At 39.6% G+C, this 12,480-nt stretch overlaps 1 protein-coding gene across 1 annotated transcript in view; it reads right to left on the bottom strand.

Annotated features, from left to right (window-relative positions):
- LOC109968951 (SWI/SNF complex subunit SMARCC1-like) overlaps positions 1–12,480 on the bottom strand; it is a 103,173-nt gene that overhangs the window by 12,310 nt on the left and 78,383 nt on the right. Inside the window, 2 exon segments of the mRNA XM_020615553.1 lie at positions 4,123–4,286; positions 9,963–10,019. Coding sequence (XP_020471209.1) covers positions 4,123–4,286; positions 9,963–10,019 — 221 coding nt within the window.

Genomic DNA, 12,480 nt, shown 5'->3' with positions numbered 1-12,480 from the left:
TATGTGGGATTTAAAGTTTTGACAAAACTTTTAAAACCTCTGTCCTCCACAATGGAAAAGGGTTGGAAATCAGTAGCTATCATTTTAGCCAACTCATCATCAATACTGTGCTGTTTGGCTGGGGTCATCTGTTTTGGTATAAACTGACTTATTTTGCTTTGAGTTGCAGTAGGAGAGGTTATACTTGCATGTGTGGGGAAGCCAGATGCTGCTGCAGTTGCTGTTGTTTTGGGATGAGACACACCAGGATCAGTAGACGGTGTGCTAGCTTGCCCTCTCTCCTCTAACTGCACTGTAGGATGGACAGTTCTGATATGTCTATGCAGGTTTGTGGTGGAACCTGCTCTTAAAGTTATTTTCATTTTGCAGTGAAGGCACTCTGCTAAAATGCTAAACACTTGGACAAACTACATAAATGTTTTAAATTAGCATCGATATGCTTTGAAAAATGTTATCCGTGTATGTTAAATACAAGCTACATATTATTGTTGAAGTCACAGGATCAACTAAAATGTTTTTGTAAGTAAGATATATATATTTTTACTTAACATTCCACAGTCCACATGCGAGACTGGGGATAGTGGGTGGATCATCACTAAATCTCTTAGGAGTTGATCTAACTCCACTGTAATCAACACTGTCAAATAACCCCAACACTGAACAACACTTTACTCCCAAAGTGTAAAAATTACAATTTAGGAGTTAAGATTAACTCTGAAAACTTTAACACCCAAATTTTAACTCTCCAATTTTTGCTGTGACCAACATGAAAACATCATTCCTGTGGTGAATTATGGTGAAAGGAGCTTCATGAACTGAGGCTGCTTTGCTGCCTCTGGACCTGGACAGCTCGCCATCATAATGGGGAAATGAAGTCCCAAGTTTATCAAGGTATCTTTCAGGATAATGTCAGGATGACTGTCACCAGCTGAAGCTCAGTAGAAGCTGGGGGATGTGGCAGGACCAAATTCCTCTGGAACATTGTGTAGGTCTGATCTACAGCTACAGAAAGTGCTTGTTTGGGGTTATTTCTGCCAAAGAACCATCTATAAATCCAAGGGTTCATATAGCTGTTCCAGCAGCACTCTGTTTAATGGGCATCTTCAATAAAGCATGAAAGAATATAATTGTTTGTTATTAGCTTTAACACATTGTGTTTGGCTATATGTTTGAATTAATGCAAAAAACCAGATAACTCCAAAGAGTACACTTACTTTTCTTGACACTGTATGTGTTTGGATTTGTGCCTGTCTACAGGTGTGTTTTTCATCTCACTTTGTCTGGATACTGCAAGCTTTGTGTGTGTGAAGAGATCTGTATTTGTAGGTCCAGCTGGAAACAGGCAAGTGTCTCTGGAGGCAGGAGACATGACTGGCCCCTTGTGCTATGTGTCATGATTTATGTGGCGTGAAGTACATCTCTCTGGTTACTGTGTAGCTAACATCCATGTAACATAAAAAAACATTTTTTTGTGTTTAAATCTGCACATAGGTGAAATATGTGTAACTTTAATATAAAATAACAGACACTAAAGGGATGTAAAATGACCTAAATTATATTATGACTTTCATTTTGTGGCCTCTTATTGGCCTCAAAGAACACACAGTGATTCATCTGACCTAAAATAAGGGATGAAAATTACAAAAGTGTGTGCAATGAGATTCCTGTCCCCAAGCAGCAACAAATAAATTATCCAGATTTAACAGAAATGTGCAGCGTGTTTGAGTTTTAGATGATGGGTCAGGTTAGGCAGCCATTATGACAAAAGCTCTTAGCACAAAGTCTTATTTGGCTTTTCTGGCACTTTCAGCCACATCTCTTGGCTGTCATCAGCAGATTGAGTTTGCTAAGTTATGGGGATGGTTTTAGTTGTTATTATGCAACCCTAAAACTGTGATCATGGAAGTATGCTGAGGTGATAACAGCTGACCCATTTCCATGGCAACTGAGTCAACTCCATTGAGATGTACTTCTGTTCAAACATATGCACAACATTCATGCAGCTTTATCTCTAATATGGTGTAATCTACATGTGAAAGCGCAGCCTGATAATCTGGAGTAAGTAAAGCAATTTCTGTAATATAATCTATTTTAAAAAACTATTTATTGCTGGTGTACTAATAAAATTTAAGTGATTTATAAATGTTAAAATCATGGAAAAAGTGTTCAAATACCACCTAAACATGACTGTATGTGTGTGTGCGTGTGTATATATGTGTGTGTGTGTGTGTGTGTGTGTGTGAGCAAGGCAGCAAATTATGGTGGCTCATTGGTGCAATATCAAAATTCTTTTCATTTATGAGAAAAATAAATGCAGATACAATTTTAAAAATGCTCACCTTCAAAAAAAAAAACAAAGCCTCAAATGAAAAACAGCTAATCTGAAAATATAAAACCATACTTCAAATCAGAAATGGGATGCTGTTTTTCAGAATGTACTGTGCTTTAAAATAAGGTCACCTGAAAAAAAAAACCCATGCCTTAAATTAAAAAGCATCCAAGCTAATGTGGCTAATGCTAAGAAGTGACATCAGCACTGCAGTCCTCAGGGCTATATCTAAACAAACAGGCATACTGTATGTGCTGCATGGTGTGGTAGTATGCCAAATAAATGGCTTGATTCAGTGCAATAAATCATCAAACTGCTCTGCAGCCATACAAAAATACTTAAGTGCACCACCCTCTGCACCTTGTCATGCTTAATGTGCATGTGTTTCTCACATTTTATAAACTCTCCACATCTGGTTTAGAGGACGAACAGGCCATCATCTTGGTTCCCTGCATACAGTAAATACTGCACCACAAAGACAACAACTTCTTTCTAGCATTGAGTTTGAACACAGTGATGGCTGCGGGCTACAGGCGCATAGAAATGTATGTACCATGTAGACTCCTGGAGGCCACATGCAATTGCAGCAGAAACACATTCTGTCCTTTTTGTGGTCAGACATGCAGTCTTTCTGCACAGTGGTTTTTATCTGTTTATTTATTTTAGGTGAACTTTTTAAATATGAGGCATGGTTTTCTTTTTCCAGGTGAATTAGAGACATGCTTTTTTTTTTTTTTTTGAAAGGTGAGCATTTTCAAAAATCAGCATCTGCATTTATCTTTCTCATTGATGAAAACAATTTCAAAACCACACCTACGGGCCACTGTAGCAGGTATACAGTGTGACAAAGACCTAGGAAGTTGTGTTCAAAGCCATGCAGAAAGTGTTCGGGGGTGAAAAGAGGGGAGGTGACGCTGAGGAAAAGACTGGATCCATGGAGGTCATGTTAAAAAGGTTTATTTCAACAACTGTCTGAATCTCATTTTTTTATTCTCTGTTCAAAGTCCCAAAAAAGTACAAAAAAAAACAATTACATCAAAGGATTAGAAATCACATCAATGAAAACCAAGACACATTGTGTTGCTTCTTTTAAAATCGATCCAAGCAATTTTTTCCAATAATTATACACACTCACTGGATTAGTCAGACGAACATCAAAACCTTTCAGTAGCTTTATCTTAACTTTTATTTTATTTATTTTTTTTACAATGACGTTTTACGTACGTTTTAAACTTCTGTATGATTTCTTTCATTTTACAAAATACACCAATGCAGGCAGGGGAAGGTGTGTACGTGTGTATACATATAAGTGTGTTCATGTTTTCATCTCTTCACTGGATGTATTTACATCTTATGTGTATGTATGTGTGTGTGCAGGTAAGAGAGAGAAAGGAGAATAGAGTGACAGCAACAATGGGGCGGGGCTGCGAAACAGGGGCATCAATGGATGGGGGGGGGTCTTGGGTTGCAAGGCGGTGGCAGGATGAAGCTGGTGAGGGCAGGGTTATTCTCAGTTGGGGCAGTGGAGGCAGTGGTGGTGTAGGTTTTTGCAGCAGCTTGGGCTGCTTGGTGGCAGTGTTGCCGTGTTGGAGATGTTACAGACTTGACTGGTTGGCTGGTATACTGGCAGGCTGGCTGGTTGGCTAGTTGACCGGTTAGGTGCACTCGGCAGCAGACATGCGAAGAGCAGGGAGGGGACTGGGGGCTCCTGTTGCCGGCACACCTTGATGTTTTCGGTGTCGCGTTGTCAGGTTGCTGGGGTTGTTTGTTTTCTGGGGGCAGGGGGGGTTTACATCATGTTGTTCTGCAGTGAGTTTACCTCAGAGGAGTTCTCCTCACCCAGGACCTTATGGTTCTCATGTTTGGGGGTCAGAGAATTGTGGATGTTGAGTGAGTCATCCTCTTTGGGTGGGGCCTTCACCGGATCCTCCAGCTTGTTCTGGGAATTAGGATCATCCTGCCAGTGGAGAGGTGAAGTTGGAAGAATGGGGGTAGAAAGAACAGTTAGAACCATGACAACAGCTATCAACTTCATGTTTAGTAGCAACTTTGATGTTGGCGATTGGACGAAAACATAGATTTGAATTATTTTACAGCATGTGTAGTAATCTCTGACCAAAACACTGGAACTGCATCCTCTAGGACTATGTTCATCTTTCATAAAGTCAATAACAAAGAAAACCAGTCATTTATCCTTTAGAAATGAAGCTAATATTGGATGATTTTGCATTTTATAATGTACTTCCTGTGCCATTGTATTGTATTCTTTATGTAATGAGGAGGAAGGTAAGGGTGGTAAAAGACCTGCAAGGTCACATCCTGCAAGTGACACTTGCCTTTTTACTGTTATCACGTTTATTTAACCTTAACCAAGTGTTTAAGTTGACTAGCCCAAACTGTACATAGTTTATTTACCATAACCACATTCTTTGCCTTACCATAACCCTAATGTACAGTAGTTCTCTTGTGCAGATACCATAGTAAGTCCAGCCTTATCTTTGGACATTAAAAAAATTGATGTTGTCCAGGTTTTGCAGAATCATCCAACATCAAGGTCTGGTGAAAAAGCTGATAAAAACTAAGATGAAATTGTGCTTTTAAAGAATCCCAGAGCATTGGATTTGTTTGTATTTTCATGCGCTTTAACAACTTATCATGTCACACCTTCATGCGTTAAAAGACCACATCAGTGTGTTTGCAAGTTTTAGTTTCTTCACTACAAGTCTTGACATTTTTCTGGTCTGTTTTCTATGCTGGCTTTACAGATAGAGACTTTGTAACCATTATTCCAGGCAGCTATTTCTCTCCATTCATTTCTGTTTAATGTAAAAATCAATAAAATGACTCATGGAACTTGCTTCTGTTATGTAATCCATTACAGTGAAGATGTTTGAAGGGATTTTTTTTTTGTCCGGTACAGTCCATAGTGCTGTACAGTAAAGTAGCAAAAGTCCAGCTGATAGATTTTTCTATTGTACAGAAATAAATGGAAAACAAAATATACCTGGAACATCAGAAAAAATACATTTAGCTTTTGAAAACTCGGCAGCATTGGTTGCTGATATAAAAGTATCAAATTTGTAGCAAACGGGCTATAACATGCAAAAACACTGGCATGAGACTTTAATTGGATGCAGAATGCAGCAAAATCGCATCTGTAGCTGTTGCATTACTTCAGGCAAAACCAGTCGCAGCAGCATCCTTTTCAGTGGTTTGAAGGCTCCACTGTTTAACCATCATGCCTTGCTGGTATGTTGTGTTTGGTTGAGGAGGCAGTGAGGTGAACTGCATGAGCGACACCCTCCTCTCCCTTCAGGCAACGCAGGAAGCACATGCACATCTACATGCAAGACCCTTATGATACACCCTGTGTAATCGCTTATGCAGAACACCCCACATCCCCCTGCTTCACATCCTTCTTCCATTTATTGGCCTTAAACAAAAGAAATAAACAAAAATAATCACAAATAAACTGTTTGCCCTGCCTGATTGTCTGTGGGTACCACCGTCATACATACCCAAGCAGTTGCTGAGGGGGAAAGCAATGTTTGAAAGAGGTTTCCGTTTAATTTGCCTGAATTTAATCAGGGTCAGAGGGGAAAAAATGATTGCAGCATCTATTTTAGCTGTTTTTCCAACCTCTTATCCCCATTAATGTTGCATGGCATCATCGACCGTACTGCGTGAGGCATCCTGGGGTGTCCGTCTGCGCCTCTTTGTGCAGAACACACTCACACACACTCAGTCAGACACACAAGCTGAGTATGGTGGGATAGACACATTCCTTCACACACGTGCCACACACACAATCACGCACGCATCAAATTCTAGAGCCTGAGGTCTGTGCTATCTACAAACATATCCTAACTGGCTTTTTTGGGTTTGAATTCAATGGCACTTTTAGAAAAGTAAGAGCAGTGAGAACATTTACCCGGTGGCTGTTGGCCTAGATAGTAACTTCAGGCAGGACGTGTGGATATGTCACTTCCATGGTTACGGGATAGGAGCCCTCTTTCCTCCCGTCAGCATGAAACTGGAAAATGTTTTTGTTTGTTGGATTTCATAGTTGTTTTGCATACAATAGGTGGAGCGGGGGCAGCAGTGGGTGGGAGGCACAGAGTCACAAGGACTTTAGAGTGGGTGTCACTTTGGGGGAGCGGGAACAGAGATAAATAGGGTTTGGATGAGGATGATGATGATGAAGGCACACGGACAGTTTGTAATGTCCTTTTGTCCTTTAGTGGGCTGATAATGGTGAATTGGATCATGTTTGCTCAAAGGTGCTACATGACAAATATAGGCCACAGGGAAGAACAGGTGTAATATTCATTTTAAGATAGTGGATGAATTACAGTAACTGTCTTTGAATTCATAGCCAATGTAAAAACCAATATGTTAATCTTTATAGAGCATATATGTAGAGCCTTTATGTGATTGTAGCCTCTTTTAGATTATTGTGAGGGCATACATAGAAAATTTAGACAATACTGGTTAAAACTGGTGCACTCTTGGTGGTGCTTTCTGTTGTTTTTTGGAGGGATAGCAGCATCAGTCAGTCAATCCATTGCTTTGGTCCAGAGTGAAAAATCTCAACAGCTATTAGATGGAGTTGCTATTAAATTTTCTACAGATATTCATGATGCCCCAAAATTGAATTCTGATCATTCTGATGATCTCTTGAATGTTCTTCTATGGAACTATGGAACCACCATGTGGTTTTGAGTGAAATGTCTTGACAGGTATTCGATGGATTGCTTGTTATTTCTGTACAGATATGCATGTTCCCCCTTAGGGTGAATTGTAATAATATGATTGATCCATTAAGTTTCAATCTAAATGTTAATTTGTCCAATAATGCAGCTCCCAGCATGTTAGCATGCTGACATTTAGCTCAAGTCACCACTGTGCATAAGCACAATATCACAAAGCCATTAGCGTGACTGTAAGACTTTTAGATGTAGCAAAGCCAGAAATGTTCAGATTTCACACACACATAAGGGCTCTAAATTAGAGAATAAAAGAAAGCCTCTACTGAAGAAGGCAACCTTCTTTGCAGGAACTGAAGGACTACTGGGAAATGAAGTCTGAAATGTGTTTGTTTCTGGATCAGTATTCTTCCTCTGCTTTTTCCATCAACTAATTTACATTTACACTGCTTGAGAGTCAGTGAGGCTCAGTTTGTGTTCGCTTTAGTCCTTCTTTTATGTTTGGGCACATACAGTTCAGATTAAAATGTTTCTATTAGTGTGTGTGTGTGTGTGTGTGTGCATGCATGGGTGAATGTATAATTGCCTGCTTGTACTTTATAAATGACTACTATATTTCTCTGAGCATATAAGTGTCTGTATTAGGGTTGTGTTTGTGTTAGGTTTGTATGCATTCTGCATGTGTTTAGTTAAAGAGGGTTAAGAAGACAAGGTCATAATGCTGCAGAGATGATTTTTAAAGGGATCTGTGACCATGTGTCAGGCATAGAGTGAAACAGTGGAATGAAAGTGTTCTTGAAACGGAACGTGAAGTTAGTACAGGGATACACAGATATGAATCACAGAAATAACAGCAGGCATGTCAGTGTGTCTCCAGCCAATAGCTGACTGTAACTAATATGAGGACCTTAAGCATTTGAATCCTTCTCTCAACCACTGAACTTACATCCTGTCTGCAAATTTCAGGTCTCATTTGTCTTATACTTTACCTCAGATTATCATATGCACTTTACATTTTCTTCCTTAAATACTTTTGGTGTAAAGATATTGACATCCTTGGAAATATTTAACTGGGCTGCTAGCATGAGCAGCAGTAGCAACAATGCTAATCATGTTACACTACAGTCTAAATTAAAAAATGTATTAGTACCACTAACAGTGTGTGATTGACAGGTGATCTCTGGGAATCAAAGCACAAACAAAACACAGTAATCAGAAATGAAAATGGGCAAAAATACCAATGTTAAAATTGAAGAGTTCTCACCTTGCTGTTTCACTGATGAGATCAATAATAAATAATTACTTTGACCTGTTTGGCCTCAGCATTTTCTGTTCTCACTCCATGATGTATCATACTCATTTTTTGAAAACACAATTGTACTGCATGCCTGCAGCATTTGAGGGTCAATCCAGTTATGATTAGCCAGTCTGAGAGCTGACTCAGTCGATGGAAATGAAATCCTCCTTGAAATTACAGTCAGCTCCGCAGGGTCAATTCATTTTCTGTGTTGAATTTATTTAGTATTGACATGAAACAATTCCATTTCACCGCTTGCTGCAGAGGAAACTGTGTGGCTGGACTGTGTTGAATTACCATGAAGGGAAGATTGAGGACAAGCAGTTTCAATCTACCACAGTGAATGAAACATAAGTGATTTTTGTGTTATTGTGCAGAAGTGACTGAACAGTAGGTGTGCTGGCTGTATGCAAAACATCTGTGAGTTTTTGTGTGTGGGATTCAGTTCCATGTTTTTTGAAGGAGTTTTCTACTTCCATTGAAAGCCTCAATGTGTATGTGTGTGTGCATGCAGCAGTGGTACCTTGGCTGTCTGGACTCAGGATAAGGTCCTCGCAAAGTCAATAGTTTCCTGTCACAGGACCAATGCAGTTTTTATGTCTGAGAACTTGCGTTTGAGTATTAGGCTACCTAAAGCATAGTCCACCTTAAAGCAATAATCACAATTGATATTTACATTTAAAGGGGGGGAGGGGGTCCCATCAGGGATAAATTACTAAGACTTCTTTTTTGTACAGCTGGACATACAAATGGCATGGTGGACAGTGGTTAGTACTGCTGCCTCACATGAAGAAGGTTCTGGGTTCGAGAGCGTTTTTGTGTGGAGTTTGCATGTTCTCCTCGTGCTTGCGTGGGTTCTCTCTGGGTACTCCGGCTTCCTCCCACAGTCCAAAGACATGCAGCTTAGGGTGACCAGTGACTCTAAACTGCCTGTAAGAGTGAGTGTGTGGTTGTCTGTTTCTAAGTATCAGCCCTGTGATGGACTGGCGACCTGTCCAGGGTGGACCCCGCCTCTTGCCCAATGGCTCCAGTTTTCCCATGACCCTCTTCAGGATAAGGGCTATAGATAATGGATGGATGGACATAAAATCCGAAACCTGCCATTTCATGTGATCTATACAGGAAAGCTTTTATTTTATTTCAAGGAGAGATTGTCTGGCCTCAATTTAAATATTATATTTGTGTAAACACCAATAAGTATTAAACAAATGTACTTCCATTATTATATGGTGTTTTATAGCAGTTTTAAGCCCAAATGGATACATTTCTATACTTATAATTTATATTGATGTTTGTTTGCATGAATGTTAACTGAAGCTCTTTTATATATATTTCTTTTATTATTGTTGCTAAATGTCTGCTCAAAGGTGCTTGTAATTTTGTGAATCTAGTTAAATAATTAGTTAGGTTTTAAGTAAATTCACTTCTAACAGGTGATATTTTCTTGCATGACCATGACTTTATCATGTATGTTTTAGTTTCTGTTTCTTGTGGGTGGGGCTAAGGCTCAGATTGATCCATTGAGACTTGAGAAAGGGTGATTGACAGGGCCACAGTAGCAATGAAAGCGCGCTTGTTTGGGAAGGTAAGAAAGGAGCGAGACTATCTGACATTTGGGATTTGGTCTTACCTCACAGTCGGACTCCTCTTTGGTCTTACACTCCCAGGTGTATCTGCTCATGGTTTTCTGAGGGGAGGTGGATGGGGCAAAGGGTTATACTCCTCAAAACCATACAAGGCATCCTCAGAGAAAGACAAGATAGAGACAGACAGAAAAGATGCAGGATGAAGAAAGATTGATTGAAGTGGACAGAAAGGAGGAGGATGAGTGGGAGGAGCAGCAGAGAAGAAACAGAGAAATCAAGCAGCAAGAAGTCAGGGAGAAAAGGAGGATGCAGACAGAAAAAAAAAAACACAGAGCGAGAGATTGAGTGCTGGAGACAGAGACCAATAGCAGGAGACTTCCTGTCAGACATCAACCGATATTCCCAGTTGTATCTCTGAGGCAGACACAGACTCTCTGGTGCTGCCTGTATTACCAGAATAAATGGATATTTCTGGTGAGATTCTCGACTACTGTATAGTGACTCAGGCACTGGGCTGTTAGTTTGACCGGGGGTTAAGGTTTTGTTTTATTAGTGTTTATTTAGGGAAAACTGGTGAGTCAACATGGTTTTGGTTTGGGGAGTTAGCAGTGGGTGGAGGGTTGTATGTGGTTGAAATTGTGTTAGAAAAATAAATCTGGTTGAATAGTAGTTGCAAATGTTTCTGTTAAGTTTATTTTAGGCTGAATGGATGGACAGAAGGGCAGTGACTAAAACATACACATAACAAGTAAGGTTATCAAATGATGTTTAAACACGTTCTACTGACTGACTTAATTCATTTATGAGGCTGTAATTTGATGCCAATTTCTGAATCCAGTATTCAATCCACTGATCAAATCCAAACTTGTATATGTAATGTTGGTTAACTAGCCTTTGCGCACATTATTTTTCATTCATGGATGCTTATTAAAAAAGAGATTCAGATCACTGAAGCTGATGTGAAGTGATCTGATTAGCCACGAAAACACACAGCGCACTAGTTATCAGAGAGCAGTGTAAAACAATGACAGCTTTCTTTAACATAAAATCTTTGTCCAAGGACTTATAGAGACACTTTACGAAATTTCATCTTGGTGTTTAGAAAGTTAGTGAACTATAGATATATAACAGGTGAAAGTGAGGTCAGCACTTTTGCATTGTTTGCAGTTTTATTCTTCCCTGTCTCTCCTTGCACATTTCTTGATGCATTACCTCCACTAACTGAAATCAACAAGCTAGCATGAAAATGGCAAAAGAAATACATTATGTTTGGTTTGGTGTTGCCCATGTGCTTCTTGTGTGCATCTTTGTGTCTGGTACAAGAAAAAACGTCATCAGAACACTGCTGCTTAGCAAAACTAGTGGTCAGATCTCTACAGGATACCTCTAAGTGTGGTAAAACAAAGGATGTAAAGCATCCACAAATACTACTCAAGCCAGTGGAAGAACGGGAAATTAAGGGGTTGTGATGTGTATGTGGTGTTGAGTTAGAAAGCTGAAATTGTGGAGATGTTAGGAGGTGATGGTAGACGTGTTTTTTCCTACTGTTTTAGGATTTCTTGTCTGTCAAAATAGTGAAAATGATATTTGGTTGTGGTTCCATTAAGCATAAGCTTTTCCTCAAGAAACATGAAATAACTAGTTACAGTAGCTTTAACAGTGAACCAAACTACTGATGGAGTTGTTAGAGGGTGGCACCACATCTTAAAAAAAGACTGAAATTTAAAATACAAATGAAAATAAAAAAATTCTACCTCAGTTGTAGCACTAGAACTACCCATGCTGCTACAATACTAGCATTACCCATGCTTCAGTTAGTGAGGCACCTGTTGGCTGCCACCTGCAGGCAGCAGGGAGGCGTTGCATCTCAGATGTTTATCCTGATAACATTAACCTTTTCCCGCCTATGTCCCCCACCTTTAGCTTACCTGGTTGTGTCTTTAATCTGCAAATAAACCTGCGACCCCCCCCCAAAAAAAAAAATTTGAATAAACCCTTTTTGACAAATCATGTTTTCAGGATAAACAAGTAAAGCCGACATTTTGTTAAAAGTACAGATAATTTTACAACCGGGGGGGGGGGGGGTCTTCTTTGCATTGTTTGCAGTTTTATTCTTCCCTGTCTCTCCTTGCACATTTCTTGATGCATTACCTCCACTAACTGAAATCAACAAGCTAGCATGAAAATGGCAAAAGAAATACATTATGTTTGGTTTGGTGTTGCCCATGTGCTTCTTGTGTGCATCTTTGTGTCTGGTACAAGAAAAAACGTCATCAGAACACTGCTGCTTAGCAAAACTAGTGGTCAGATCTCTACAGGATACCTCTAAGTGTGGTAAAACAAAGGATGTAAAGCATCCACAAATACTACTCAAGCCAGTGGAAGAACGGGAAATTAAGGGGTTGTGATGTGTATGTGGTGTTGAGTTAGAAAGCTGAAATTGTGGAGATGTTAGGAGGTGATGGTAGACGTGTTTTTTCCTACTGTTTTAGGATTTCTTGTCTGTCAAAATAGTGAAAATGATATTTGGTTGTGGTTCCATTAAGCATAAGCTTTTCCTCA

This window comes from Monopterus albus, unplaced genomic scaffold (assembly GCF_001952655.1).
Source record: "Monopterus albus unplaced genomic scaffold, M_albus_1.0 scaffold166.1, whole genome shotgun sequence".
NCBI classification, from domain to species: Eukaryota; Metazoa; Chordata; class Actinopteri; order Synbranchiformes; family Synbranchidae; genus Monopterus; species Monopterus albus.
The sequence above is the reverse complement of the archived record's forward strand: the minus strand, read 5'-3'. Positions and strand labels throughout refer to the sequence as shown.